Genomic DNA, 15,250 nt, shown 5'->3' with positions numbered 1-15,250 from the left:
AGAGAGAGAGTGTGTGTGTGTGTGGACCCTGTGGTTGGCCCCATCAGCACATTGTTATCTGCCTTTTCTGTTGCGGGGAGAGCCGCAGACCTCCCGGGCCGTGGCTCCGCACAGCTGAACTGCTGGGCCATGAGACGGAAGGTACCGGCAAATAGGCCAACGCCGCTGCGCCGGGGTACTAAAGGAAAAGCGGGAAAGGGGAAGGGAGTGTAATGTGCCATAAAGAGGGAGAACAGGTCCGCGTCTACGCCTGACTCACGTTTTTCTATCTAATGGCCCAAAGAGGACATCAGCCTGGAGAACCGGGTGGAGTTTATGTAGGACAGAAATAATAGTTCCCACAACATTCACAGCCTGATCACGGTCACCTGACATGGTTTAAATTTTGCGAGTGGCTGTTTGGCAGGAGGTCTATTTGTGTCATTTGATTAATGCTCTCCCGCCCCACCGTCTCCGTGATAGCACAAGGTGACGGAGCGGATCGACAGTGTTATAACAGTGCTCCCTAGTGGATGGAGTTAGAAAGGGACTGGGTGGCGGCCAGGCCAGTGAACCAGACTGACTGAATGTTATGGTTGATTTACTGCATTTCCTCCTCTCCTTGCCGTGTGATTGCCAGTGGCTCATTGTTACCGGCGCAAATGGCTGTGGCCATTAACTGTGTGGCATTCGTTTATTCGGTGGAGTTTACCTTTTTTTTTACTTGTCAGCGTAGCCTAGCCTGCAACCAACAATTGTACTTCTGTCAGAGATGAAAAAAAAGCTGTTTACAAATCCTACTGATAAATGACAAGTTGGCATGCTTGGCAAGCATTAGGCTGTGAACAATGTGTACCAAACACATGATCAGAGCTGGAACATTAGCACCAAGATTTGTAGTGTGAAAAAAAGCTATTTGTGTTACGAATGTGTTTCAATTAAAAGTTTTTCATTTTTTTCCCCCGTTACAGGCTTCACAAGAGACCAAAATTATTTCCAGAAAATATCTAAACCATGCGTGTAAATAATAATAATAATAATATGCAAAAACAAAAGGCACTAAAGTAAAATGACAAACATTGGAACACTGCATGTCAGTTAACAATGCACCTGGTTTTAATTATGCTAATTCATAGCTGTGTAGGGGAAAACGGGAAACCTTGATGGGTTGCTGAATGAAAAAATGGGTGATAACAACTCGTCACATCGTTTCCTTGTTTTTACAGGACATCCAAGTCGTCCTAAAAAAACAAAAAAAGATCTAGTCAAATTTTTTTTTAAAACAATAAATTGGCCACAGGCAGAACCAATATGCCACACGATCTATAAAGTGACAGTAGATCCTTTTCCTTTCCACGGGCACAATCTTCTATTTGGTACCTGCCAGAAACACGCCCGGGCCACTGCTATTTTGGCCCCCGGCCGCCCATTGACCTGACAACCAAGTGTCAGAGGAGAGGGGCCCCTGTCAGCTGCAGGTGGCGGCCCTCGGTGGGAAGCCAGGGGCCGGAGCTAGACAGGGCACAGTCGGTGTTGCAGGACTACATTGTACTGAAGGACTGCAGGTAAGGACAACTCTTTATGCCTGGCGTGTTGCTTCAGATCGCCTTTTAACTTTAAAATATTACCATACCGAGAGGGAGATGTGTTTGGGTGTATGGTCAACAATGGGATGTTGGGAGACAGAAAAAGCTTTAATGTGTGGCTTGATTTGTGTGTGCTGTTTTAGCCAGTCGTATTTGGCGGGGAGGGCTTAGCAATGGGTCTATCTGGCAGCTGTGGGAGGGAAGCAGCTCTTTCAACAATGTTTTTAAATAATTAACTATTTAGATGTGGAGCAGATGCTTTTACTCAAATTGATCTTAACATGAGGCATCTTGCTGGAGGATGCCTACGGGCAGAGAACGGCCATGTGGGTCCGAAATCAGAACCCTTGGGCTGGGAGTCATACACTCAAGCCCATACCCTGAGGATAGTGCTAACTATAGGGTTGTTTCAGAGCCCTGATCTCTACCATGTTCCTTGATGTTCATACAGATGTAGTTGATCTGGTAGTGGTCTGTAGAGGGTTCATGAGGTTTCATGAGGTTATGTGTGAAACAGGTAAAAGGAGAATAATCTTTTTCCTGGCGAGTCAAGGACTGGAAAAGTCAGTAGTTCCACAGTATTGCAGCTAGTCGAAAATAATGAAAGTGGTGTCAGTCATGCTTATTAACACTTCGATTAGAGCCCCATAACTTATCTCAATATTTATAATGGAAAGGTAATTTAAGGTGAGAACAAAAATCAATGAATAGTCTTTAGTTGGTTGAGATAATTACAGGAGCATATTTTATGCCACCACAACTAAAGGGACACCGTCTTATTCCAAAACCTTGTGTTATATATATATGCCCAGATCATCAGTTTTTGCCCCTTTACTGTACAGTTTATAACTTATTAATAAGTAGTTAATGACGTATTAATATCTAGTTATCCACTTAACTCGTTAATTACTTGTTAGTTAGTCATTAAAACCTCTCCACTAGTTAGCAGCTTGTTTATAGCTTGTACCTTGTCGTTTTTTTCCCTGTGTTCCCAGCTGAGCTGTTATCGGGGGTATAATGGAGGTCCCAAGCCCCCTTAAGATGTACGGCCTGTACTTAGAAGCCGTGAACGATTACATCAACGAATCCTACGGAGAGGACGTATGGAGGCTGATCGAGGCGCGAGCGGAAATCCCCCACCTCAAGTTTGTCCGGCACCAGATGTACAAGTAAGGGCCAACTGTTTCTTTTTCAACGTTTTTTTTCAAGGCCTGTCAATTCGGGGGGGAAGGGGGGGAGCTGTCTAATGCCGCTTTTCCACCGCACATGTAGCTCGACTCGACTCGACTCGACTCGACACGACTCGACACGGTAGCAGCACGGGTCGTTTTCCACTGCAAATAGTACCTCCTGGACGTGGGCGGGGTCGGCTGCGCGAAAGGGCCGTGACGTATTTTTGTACGCGACGCAAACAACACCTACGCAACCCACACATGGACAGAACCCACATAACAACAATGGAGGACATCGATGCGATGGTATTCGTGTTCGTATTATTAGCTGGCATGTTGAAGAAGTTGAAGAAGTGGAATATGTTGGCTGCGGCGCTGCTATGGCTGTTACCAGCATGGTTGCCATGTCGCTCTCGTGAATTCGTCACACTCTCTGGCCAATCAGTGGCCGGCCGTCTGCCGACGTCACCTTTTAGCATCGGCTCAGCTCGCTTGGAACCTAGAGCGAGGTGGTACTAAAAAAAGCAGCCACTTCAGGTACCAGATACCATGTTTTCGCGGTGGAAACGCCAAAAATGCGAGCTGAGTCGGAGTCGAGTCGAGTCGAGTCGAGTCGAGTCGAGTCGAGCTGGTACCATGCAGTGGAAAAGCGGCATAATGGCCCGTTCAGACTACACGATTTCAGCCCGATTTTGCCCCGATTCTTTAGTCGCAGACAAATTTGCGAATCTTACACGATTTTGACGGGTCGGCGACGAGACGAGGTCTTGTAATGTGACATGCTTGCGATCTGCGATGCTTTCGTCTGCGACGTTCGAAAACCCCACGACGAAAAGTTTGGCATGTCAGAATTTTTTGGGGAATCGCATGACGTATCCATTGTTGACATGAGGGAACCACGCCCCAAGTTGCGTGAGGGAAGCCCGCGAACAGCTGGAGCTCACGCGCAGTGTTTACCAACTGACTTCACTGCAGTACGCTGAGTAGGAGTAACTACTGCAAAAATCAATGCGATCAATAACAAGAAGAATACTAATAAAGAAAACGATAGAAATTGGAGCAATATAATGGAGACAACTTTGGTGGAAATGTGGCAGCATAGTCCCTGCATTTTCAACCCAAGAACGAGTCCACAATCTTTTCTTCTTTTTCATCCATTCTGTCTCTGTGCAGAGGACCGCCAGCATAATGCCTAGTGCTAGGTACTCAGGATCCATTGTTGACGCTTTGTTGCTAGGCTACGTTGTTGCTGCGTCTACTTTGTATAGTTCATGTCACGCGCAACGCAACTACTGTGAGGAATTGAATTGCCGCATTGAGCAGATATAAAAAGTACTGGAACCTTTATGACAAAAATGTAAAAAGCATTTATGTTAGTTCTAAATCTTAGATTTTCAAAATATCTTGCAAACGTGAATGATACAAAGTAGAGAGCATCGCACCCACGAATCTTGTAGTGTGGCCAGTCTTACGACGAGACAAGGCCCGATTTCCTGGCTCTGAGATCGTATAGTGTGATATGTTAAATCTTCGAGGAATGTCTGAGAATCGTGTAGTCTGAACCGGCCATTAGAGATCAGCGGGCTAGAAGATTTCCTAATATTTCCCTTTTAGTTGGACCCTCCATTAAATACAATAGTCTGACGAATCATAAACAATCAATTCAGGTTGCTAATTATGTTCCATCTTGGCCTCATTCATGAACCTTCGGGGTTGACAGTTGAGTGCGAATATTTGTCTCTCTCAAGCGACAATCTGATATTGCGGTTGGCCAAGGCAGCTGGAGAGGTGCTGGGGAAGACCCATGATGAGCTCATGTACGCCTTCGGGGTCTACATGGTCAAAAGGATCGGTAACTATGGCTACGAGAGGATTCTAAAGGTGACCCCCCCCCCCCCCCCCCAAAAAAAAAGTTACACACCACCACCAAGCCTATCTCCACCATGCTACCAAATACAATGAACCTTCACACAAAGTAGTTTATCACCGAGAACTCAGTTTTGAGGTACGATTTAATTTGTGTTATTTAATTCAATCTATTCTCTCTCTCTCTCTCTCTCTCTCTCTCTCTCTCTCTCTCTCTCTCTCTCTCTCTCTCTCTCTCTCTCTCTCTCTCTCTCTCTCTCTCTCTCTCTCTCTCTCTCTCTCTCTCTCTCTCTCTCTCTCTCTGTGTACACTGCTCTCCCCACGGAGGAGATACATATAGTGCATTGTAACCATTAGGCCTAAAAAAAAAAAAAGTTTGGTTCCTGTTGGTGGTCAGTTGAGGTCATGGGTAGGTAGGGAATTTATTTTATTTTTTTATTTTATTTTTTCCAGCGGCAGCGAATGATAGGTAGGTTGTTTTCATTTAAAAACGAGAAAATTCGCTCATCCTTGTTCAGAATGAAGAGGTGCTGTACCAGAACGTAATTATAGTTTGCATCAAAAAAAAAAAAAAAATTTTTTTTTTTTTTTTTATTTATTTTTTTATAAAGCTCATAAAATAATTTGGGTCGTACATAAATTGACAGGGTCGGTCGGAAACCGGAACCAAACAAAATTTTTTTTTAGGCCTTACCATGCTTTACGGACCACGGTGAGTGTTTTTCTCCCGCGCCACGCCTCGAACACTGTAATCAGGCGGCCATGATGGATCTGTTGCAGGTGCTGGGACGCAACGTGCGCGACTTCATCAATGAGCTGGACAACCTCCACGAGTACTTCCGCTTCTCCTTCCCCAAGGTGCAGCCGCCCAGCTTCTGCGTGGAGGAGGAGTGTGAGACCAGTCTCACACTCCACTATCGCAGCACCCGCAAGGGCTTCACTCAGTTCGTCAAAGGTAACCGCACACGGCGGGCTACCGGCGAGGAGCTACTTGTGTGAGCTAGTGGACCTCATACGACTGGACACTAGGGCGGCTCTCTCCCATGATAACTTAGTTTGACAAGGTTTGGGTTTGATTTTAGAGTGAGGACGGAAGTGTTGAGATATATGCCACTGTTCAAAAGGTTAAGGTTGTTTGGGTAGGTTAGTGATGGTTATGGCCCTAGACATGGTTCAGTATAGGTAGAAGGTTCAAGATGTTTCAGTTTATATGAGGGACCATTCAAACCTATACTTCGTCAGAATATGTCCAATTCAGGGGTGAGGTTTATAGTTTGTTGCATTTCCATTTGGTTCTGTAAGCGTTTACCCTGGGTTTTGTTTGGTGAACCAAACATCGTAAAAAAAGGCCTCATGGGGAATGCCTAATGGGAAAATCAAACAAGCCTTTATGGTTTAACCAACACAATAAATCACAGAATACAACTAGATTGACATTATGTTTATCTATAAATGAGTTAACAATCGTTGTATCACTAAAAGTTTGGCACAAGCCTTGACTCATAAACGACATCCTGATAGTACATTATGAGCATGGAATACTTTCTATCATTACGGTTTGACCTTGCATTACTATCACGATGTGAAAGTCACATAGCAATAAACTGGCTAGAGGAGCTGATACATATTTATGTGGAATGGTAATATTTTTGATATAAAGGGAAATTAGGTATTTCACATTTCATTTTTCTAGAATGATACAGAACACCATGTTGTCGGATTCAGCATATGAACACAAAGTGTTCTGATAAATATTGGACACCACATTTGGCGTGCTCCCACCCCCTAAAGCAAGCAAATATTTTGGAAATAGGCCCTTGACACAGAATGCAGTTATCACCACTGCATCAACCCGGATTAATCCAACACGACAAGTAATTATCTCAACATGAGAACGGCGATTGGCAACTAGGTCAGCCCTGTGGATTTGTTTGGGATTGGACGTCCAAGGTTATATGATACGACGCAGCACTCACAACCCTGGCTTTACTTCCAAAGCCACCCATTAACTACCACATCACCCATAATCCTTCACGAGAGAACCCTATGCTATCCTTCACCAGTTAATTACTGATGTTCCCCCCCCCCGCACCCCCCTCACCCCCACAGGCCAGCTCTCTCAGGTGGGCCGGCAGTTCTACAACACTGACATCGAGGTGGAGATCCTTTCCAAGGAGGAGACGGAGAAGATGACATACGTGGTACGTGCGTATGAAGCGTGTGGGTCAAGAGTTTGAGGCGGCTCCCAGCCAGGCTCTCAGCTGACGCCCGTCCCCTTGACCCAGTTTACGTCTCCATCAAGGCTGTAATATCCAGACCGCCTCCCCGGCAGAGTTTTTGTTTACACTCAGAGCGCCAAGTGTTTATTGCACAGAGATAAGTGTTTATTAGGATGGGGCTGTGGGTCAGGGACTCAGTGCGCAGATGAGCGAGCTGGAGATGGAAGTATAATCCACAGACCGGGCGTTCTGCTGTAAGACCGCCGCCATGTTGTCGGCTGTCATCGCCAGCACTCCCAGCAGCAATGTATTTGCCCTCTGGCCGACCCCCGCCCGCCCGTGATCAGATGCCAGCCTTAGTCGCCATAGAGACCGTACACAGAAAGAGTTGTTGGAATGATTCATAGGTATCTTGTTGGTTTGATTAATAGGTCTCTTCAAATGCTCTTCAAAAATAATACAATTATGTCCTTCCAAACAACAACGCACTTTATTTTAGTCTACAAGAAAAATGTCAACGCGAATAATGTGAACAACAAAAATGCAACAACAAAATTGTCATTGTCTCTGAAGGATGAATATAAAATGAGAAAATCCACAAGTGAAAGCGTATTGCTTTGATATTGGAAAATATCACAGCTATATATAAAGCCTGCTAACAAACAAACAACTCATAGTGACTTTGAAGAAGAAAAAAGATGTATAATATATAATAAATATTTTATGAATAGTGTCTTGTTGTAATATAAAAAAAAAATTGTGAACACTTTCAGTAAAGAGAGAATCAGACAAAGGGGCCAGGTCCAAAAACATGAGCATGAACCCAAACAAAGAGAACCATAGCAGCCTGTGTTCTTTGGTTTCCATTCAGGTGTACAAGATGAACTTCGACAACGCGGCCTTCAAGCACCGCATGCCCCAGCAGAAGACGGCGCCGGGCTACGAGAAGCTGCCAATGAAGCGCGGCATCTTCTTCGACATGTTCCCATTCAGTGTCATCTTCCGCCGCGACATGACAATGTACCGCATCGGAGACGGCCTCAAGGAGGTCTTCTCTGACCTCCAGGGCAAGAAGGTCAACGAGGAGTTCACACTGGTCCGGCCCATGCTGGAGTTCAGCTGGGACAATGTGAGTCCTGGTTGGGGGGGGGCTGGGATCTCTCCGACTGATGGCTGGTCTTTGCACTCACCTGATTTTACTGAGTGGCTTACTAACTGGCTTGCTCAGTGACAGGCAGAATGAGATACTAGCTGGCTGAGGGCTGACTGACTGACCATATTGACTGACTGACTATGGCAGGATAAGGGTTGTTAGACAAGCCCTAATACCATGTCTGCATGATTATCTATTGACACATAAATACCTAGTTTCCTGTAATCTAATCTTACTCTGACTTAATACTTACTTATCTTCTCATTAGTATACACATTGTAATTATGGGTGTAGATTTGTATTCTAAGTAGCATCGCCATTTTTTGAGAATTTTGCCACCGGCAGCAGGAACAATCCATATTTTGCACATTAAGGGCAGGACTTGAATGACCTGTGTACAACAAAAACTCATTAACATGCAGTAGCTGTTAAATTTAAGAAAATTGTCAACCAGGACTACACAAAATACATACAAAATACAAGATGAACCAGCCACTGAGGTCCTAACCATAGAATTACCACATCTACCTCAAGGCCGCAAAAGGAACACATGCTATTGTTTCCACATGAGACTCACAAACATGGCTGCTGGTGGTGTTTGATCATCATCTGAGGACCACGGTGGTCTGCCCCCCCCAGATCTACTTCCATCTGAACAACGTGTTTGAGCTCATGTCCAAGGCAGTGGTGGAGAGCAAGCAGAAGGTCAACATCCCCAAGCTCAGCAAGGAGGAGCCAGAGGAGAAGGAGGAGAATGAAAAGGCCAAGAGGGAGGAGGAGCGAGGTGACTATGAAACCAAAACATTACGCCTTGAATTTGTTCTTAAGAGTCTATATTAACAAGTCACTATTAACAGTAATAAAAGAGCACCCTGTTTAGGGGTTTACTGTTATAGTTCCAGTTATTCCCCCAACTGTCATCCCTAGGTTATTTGAGTCTGAAATGCAACCCAAGAAAGATTTACTTCCTGATTGAACACCATCCATCTACCCTTCCTTCCATCCAACCATCTGTCCGTCCACCTCTCATCCACCACCCATCCACCAACCATCTATCCATCCATCCATCCATCCAACATCCACCCCCCCACCAATCACCCAACCATCACCCATCCATCCATCCATCCATCTATCAATCCATCCATCCATCCATCCATGCGTCCACACCCCCGCCCTCCCCATCATGTGGGTGTGTTCCTCCTCCCCTCTACCAGACACCATGTCAGTGGAGGAGATGAAGGGGAGCGACCAGGAGTACAGCAGTGCCCTGACCCAGTACAACAGCTCTGCCAACTCCGGGGGAGAGGACATCGAACTGCTGGCTTTCCAGACAGTCACTGGTCAGCATCCATTTATTGCTCACTCAAACTTCTGCTCTGTCTTTGCCATATAGACAGGTACTGTGTGTGGGGGGTGGGGGGGGGCGGGGATTTGAGGTGTTTTGGGGGATTTGGGCTTTGGGCTTAGACGAAATACTGTTAGCATTCAGGTGGTGTACTATCAAGTCTTCACACGTCCTTCTTTTCCCGCGCTGTTGTGCGACAAAAACTTTGTTTGTACTAGAGATGCACCGATCAACCGGCCGCCGATTAAAAAAGCCGGTTTTGTATCCAATCGGCCACAATCGGTGACCTGCCGGTCACTGTCGTAATTTCCGGTTTTCGGCCGATCAAACTCACCCGCATGCGCGGTGCGTAGCAGCTCAAGGCGCCCAGAGCGCGGGAAGAAAAACATGTCGCTGATTTGGACTTATTTCACTGTGTGCCAGGACGACCCAAAACACGCTGTTTGTAATGCTTGCAAGTCAAAAATAAGCCGTGGGGGATCATGTTGCTAGGTACGCGTCCTGCGTCCCTGACGCATTCAAATCTGAAAGGACGCACTAAACTCACTATCCATGCGTCCCGGGGACGCATCTAATTTTCCCCATGAAAAACGATACATTGTGAACATTAAACAACTCGTGTTTAATCACAGTAACTGGCCAAAGAAACCTTCTTGTGAGCAGACCAGACAAGCACTGTTTCAACCCTCTGCGCATCTACTCGGCGCAGACGTGATCCCCTGTTCAAAGTATCGCGACATGCTAATTTAGCCGCTACCAAAACAACTAGCTCGTCACCGCTGATTTCATTTCAACAATTAAAAATACAAACTTCATAGTAAATAAACCCACGTTTCCACTGCTCGATGCTGTGCTCATTCGTGTCGATTATGTTGTAACGTTTAGGGGACGTGCTGTAATGAAATAAATGAAACATAATCCGGTGGTGGTGATGAAAACTACATTGAACGGCAGCCTACATATTGTTATGCCCAAACGGCGCCTGCGCATACATCGCGCTTCCAACGAGATCCCGTTTTTCTCGAGAAACAGGCAGAGAAGAGAGAACGCAAAAATACCACCAAAGAAGAAGATGAAACCTATTGCAGGTCAGCAAACTATTGCAGCTGCATTTTCTGTCCCCACTACCTCTGCACTCCTCCCTGACTCTGATCAGCCTAGAGAGAGTACCTCAACATTGCCTGTACCTACTTCTGCCTCCCCCTCTACTGAGCCTGATGAGCCCACTGCAGAAGAATTGCCTCAACCTTCTACATGTTCCTCCCAAAAAAAGCGAACTTTTCTGAAGCAGTGGCTCACCACATACAAATGGCTGCGCTTTTCAGATGACAATTTCATGTATTGAGTTTAACACTATTAATTTCATTTAAGAAATAGAATAATAATAAAAAAGAAACACATTTTTTAAACTGGGGAGTCGGGACCCATTGAATTTCTCAGGGACCCACCCAACTCGCCACCTGTGGGTCCCGGGGACTCACTACATTGAAAACCTATCAACATATTATATGATTATAATTATTTCTTAGAAAATCGGTATCGGAAAAACCGGTTTTGGCAGGTCAGACCTCCTTAAAAACCGGAAATCGGTATCGGCCAAGAATTTTGCAATCGGTGCATCTCTAGTTTGTACAGAAAGTACACGACGAGTGAAAGTGACAAAGAGCTCTCATTCGCTCAGAAGTCCCGGGTCATCTCTCAACACGCCACATAGTGCTCTGATTGGAAATAACTCTCTTTGTGGGGAAAGAAATCTCATTGGCTCATCCTACAGAATACTGAAGAGGATGAAGTCAGAATTCTGAAGTTTAATCCTCAGGTCATGGATTGTTCAGGACTGATGTAGCTCACCCCTGTGGTTCTTTCTTTCTTTCGCTCGCTCCCTTCCTCCCTCCCTCAGGGAAGTGCAGCGAAACCATCTTCGAGGACCTGCGAGAGCCCCCGAAGAAGCCCCTTCACCTGAAGGGCCAGATGAAGTACGTCCCCCAGTGGGACTCCCTCATCTTCCTGGGAACACCCATGTAAGGTTGCCTCCCCTCCATGGACCCTGTCAGGGTCAGGGCAGGGGTCAAGGGTCTCGTCACACATCGCATCCCAGAACTAGGGCATAAGAAGCACTAATACAGAATCTGTGGTTTCTACAGCGCTGTGTGTAGATTTGGTATTTTTTAACTCATTTCTATGCTGTCAGTCAGTTTGCAGAGTAGATGCCTTCTTCTATCAAACCCTGCTATTACCGCTTTGAATCCACACATCACCTCCATCGTCTGGGAATTACAGGTGTCAACGTGACATTTGAAGAAATGAACTCACATCTAGCGGCTTTCCTTTTACTTGTTCTCTGAACACGGACCCCTCCTGGACCTACTACAATGCCTTGCTCCTGGCCGGGGTTCCTCGTCAAGTATCGAGACGGTGGAGGACATGATCAAGATGGGGGTGTACGTCAACGACCTCAACCTCCACGACTCCAGCAGGGAGCTGATCCTGGCCGGCACCCAGCAATCGGCCGAGCTACAGCTGGCCCTGGATCAGGTGGAGCTACACCACAAACCCCCACCCACCGTCATGCTCTCCTCTGTTGTTAACCTCTCCTCTGCATGGCTAAGAGTGTGTTTGATTTTCCACAAAAGGTTCTTGGTTTGATCCCCTATGGCCACAGCCTAACCTGTAGGCATCCTTCAGCAAGCTGCCCTAACCCATCCCTGCTAAGTTTGAACCTGTATTTGAATTCATTGCAAGTCACTTTTGATAAAAGCAGGAGCTAAATGGCCTAGATTCTGGGACAGTTCCCACCCCCTGCTGGGAAAAACTCATTCTGTGTTTCCCGAGTGGCTTTTCAAGGCACTAAGAAGCCATTTTGCATTTCATATTTTCTGTATAATGTATTAAATACGATCTATTCAGTTCTGTGGGCGCCACCAGAGACCACACATAACCAAGGCAGGTAGCACGGCGTTATCAGCAGGTGTGTTCAATGTAAAAACGGGTCATTACAAATGGAAGGAGGTCTAAATAAAATAAAATTTGCCTATAAACACGAGGCCTTAACTTCACATACACAGGTATCATTCTGTTCATGTAGTGTGCACATGCACCAACAAGCACAGATTAGATTCCACATGGACGTAGTTTGTGGCGCCCGGCGGCCCTAATGCGTTTCCCCCGCTCGTCCCCCCCCCCCCCCACAGGAGCAACAGAAGTACGCCCAGCTGCAGGAGATCATCAAGAAGCTGGACGAGGAGAAGAAGAGAGGCGACTCCTTACTGTACGCTATGATCCCAAAAGCAGTGGCCGACCGTTTGAGGAAGGGCATCACGGCGCTGGAGACCTGCCAGGTACAGCCAGACTAGAGGCCATAGGGGGACTGATGGAAAACCTCCACTCCAAAGCACAAATAAAGCCATTCAGCAGACAAGAGGGTGTGGGCGGCTGTGTGTTTCACTGACAGGCGCAGTTAAGGTTAATGGATGGATATTCTGATATTGCTCAGGTGAAAACAGAACACAACATGAAGTGGTGCCTTCGCATGGATTTGTAGTCTACACAGCCCCGTTCTTCAACATTTAGATTTATATGTGTCCCACGAATGTATTTGCGGAATGTCATTTAAATGTAAAACACGACATAAAGAGTTACATCAGACTTCAGATGGCGTTGTGTAACATCCCGTGTCCGTCTGTCCTGTGTTCCAGGTGTTCCCAGACGTCACCATCCTGTTCAGCGATGTGGTGAAATTCAATGAGATCTGCATTCATATCACGCCGATGCAGGTGGTGGACATGCTCAACGAAATCTACATCGTGTTCGACACACTCAGCGAGAAACACAACGTGTACAAGGTCAGCTTCCGTCTATCTGTCGGTCTCTTTCTATCTAGCTTCCGCTCTCTCTCTCTCTCTCTCTCTCTCTCTCTCTCTCTCTCTCTCTCTCTCTCTCTCTCTCTCTCTCTCTCTCTCTCTCTCTCTCTCTCTCTCTCTCTCTCTCTCTCTTTCTTTCTTGCTATCGTCAAATCAGTCCTGTCTATCTCTGTATCTACCGACAGTCCAATCCATCTATCTATCCATCTGCTCGTCTTCCTGCCTTGCCACCTGCCTGCTTGCCTGCTGTCTTTCTGTCTGTCTGTCTGCATGCCTGCCTATCCGCCTGCCTATCTGTCTGCCTGTGGTGAGATTAAAGTAGAGGAGCTCCTAAAGTCTGTGACTGCAAGAAGAAAGAGCTTGTTCCTTTGAGGGCGAACCATTGAGTTACAACACGGCAGTGTAGCTGCACTCACCGTTGTGTTCCGCTGAGAGAGCTTGTTTCATGTATTATGTATGCCTTACCCGCACTTTTCTCCTCTTTGCCTTCTTTATTTAGTTTAAAAAAGACAAATTGTTTTAAAACGCGGCCCTGTGTGCGCATGCCTCTAGGGACGGCGTGAAGACGGAGGGGATATCTTTCACATAAATTAGATTAAATTAGATTGAATTTTGAACGCACCTCGGGGGAAATAAAATACACAAGCGACTTGGGAAATCTATGAAAAATGCGTGAACTTTTGGTGAGCCCTGATCATTGCATTGTAATGAGTGTCAAACGTGACAGCCGTCTCTCAGAGGCAACGTGTGAACTTATATAGAAACACAGGCTTACAATAGAGGGGATTAGAAAGGAGAGGCTGGCAGCCCATCACTACCGTGAAGCCGTCTCTTCGTATTGTGACTCAGGACAGGTAATAAATACTCTGGAGTAGTTGCCAACACAGAGGGCTCTCTGCTACAGTCAAATAAGTAAGATAAGTGACTTTGAACCGCCTCGGTCTTTAATCTTTCCAGTAATGGAATCTTCTTCCATTGTGGTGTTGGAAGATAGGATATGCAATGGAACAGATTTTCGGAAGGAAAAGGGGAAACGCTTCACATTCAAGTTAACAGACCCTAATGCTGCAATTCTCAGTTTTTGGATGTAACATAAGTAATAATAACGTCATTCATGCATCACCTTAAAATCCTGGTGTTATGCGTCAAAACACAGCACAAGAAGGACTCTTATCATGCGTCAGATGAACAGATATTCCACCGTCCTAATATCTTTCTTTATCTTCCCGCCTACTATTGTATATAATCTTACTGGAAGGCACAATATACAAAATTGACACAGATCGGGTACTTCGGTCCAACGTTACCATATTGGAGAGCGTTTTCTGTCTGCCACCTCTTCCACAGACTGAAGTTCACGTGGGTTGCCAGGTTGAGAACACTGAAAAAACACGAGAACAACCGGGCACAACATTATATTTTGCGACAAGCAATAATAATTATATTTCGACGAGCGATGACAAGCCCTACACTGTAAATTGATCAGCTGATGTTTATTTTTGCAATGTATTTATTGTTTATAAATTATAAACCAGGTCAAGTGGCATCCGTCTGGAGATCCTTCTGACCTCTAAGCTGTGTCCATCTTTTCAAATTCAACACCACGACCCATGTTTTAGCCCGGCTCAGGTCATGGATCTCTTTTGAAAGGTTACTAGGTTACTAGACTAGTACTAACTAGGTTGATCCAGTTTGTTTGCTTGCTTCCATGGCTGCAGCACGCTCTGTTTGTGTGGCTGTTGTTTTCATATTTGGCAACCCGGGGAACTCAGAGAAGAGTGAATAATGAGTCATTATTCACTATTCTTGTCATTATTAATGACATGTTTCATTGTATAATGACCTATCATGGTCATTTTATGATCTAGTACACATTTTACATAATGCACCTTTAAAGGTCCCATCGGTAGGATTCAAGAGCTATTAATCCGCTGTAATTTGTTAGAAATGGCACAGCCATTTTTTTGGCTGTTCAGTCTCAAAATCTTGCTCTATTCCGCTCTTTTCTGCTTTGCTTTGAGCTACCAATATAATGCCTACTGATCAGGCACCTTTTGACCCAAGCCTGCT

The 15,250-nt window shown here is 45.6% G+C and overlaps 1 protein-coding gene across 1 annotated transcript in view; it reads left to right on the top strand.

The window, feature by feature from the left end:
- The first annotated feature begins 1,439 nt into the window (after window positions 1–1,439).
- Window positions 1,440–15,250, top strand: part of LOC115554658 (soluble guanylate cyclase 88E) — a 23,946-nt gene continuing 10,135 nt past the window's right edge. The window contains exons 1-12 of the mRNA XM_030371455.1: window positions 1,440–1,544; window positions 2,561–2,734; window positions 4,486–4,618; window positions 5,384–5,558; window positions 6,713–6,804; window positions 7,694–7,951; window positions 8,615–8,759; window positions 9,190–9,315; window positions 11,221–11,341; window positions 11,726–11,855; window positions 12,512–12,658; window positions 13,016–13,162. Coding sequence (XP_030227315.1) covers window positions 2,583–2,734; window positions 4,486–4,618; window positions 5,384–5,558; window positions 6,713–6,804; window positions 7,694–7,951; window positions 8,615–8,759; window positions 9,190–9,315; window positions 11,221–11,341; window positions 11,726–11,855; window positions 12,512–12,658; window positions 13,016–13,162 — 1,626 coding nt within the window. The 5' untranslated portion in view covers window positions 1,440–1,544; window positions 2,561–2,582. The remainder of the gene's footprint in view (window positions 1,545–2,560; window positions 2,735–4,485; window positions 4,619–5,383; window positions 5,559–6,712; window positions 6,805–7,693; window positions 7,952–8,614; window positions 8,760–9,189; window positions 9,316–11,220; window positions 11,342–11,725; window positions 11,856–12,511; window positions 12,659–13,015; window positions 13,163–15,250) is intronic.

Source organism: Gadus morhua, chromosome 11 (assembly GCF_902167405.1).
Source record: "Gadus morhua chromosome 11, gadMor3.0, whole genome shotgun sequence".
Taxonomy (NCBI): Eukaryota; Metazoa; Chordata; class Actinopteri; order Gadiformes; family Gadidae; genus Gadus; species Gadus morhua.
This window is presented reverse-complemented; position numbering and strand designations above follow the sequence as displayed.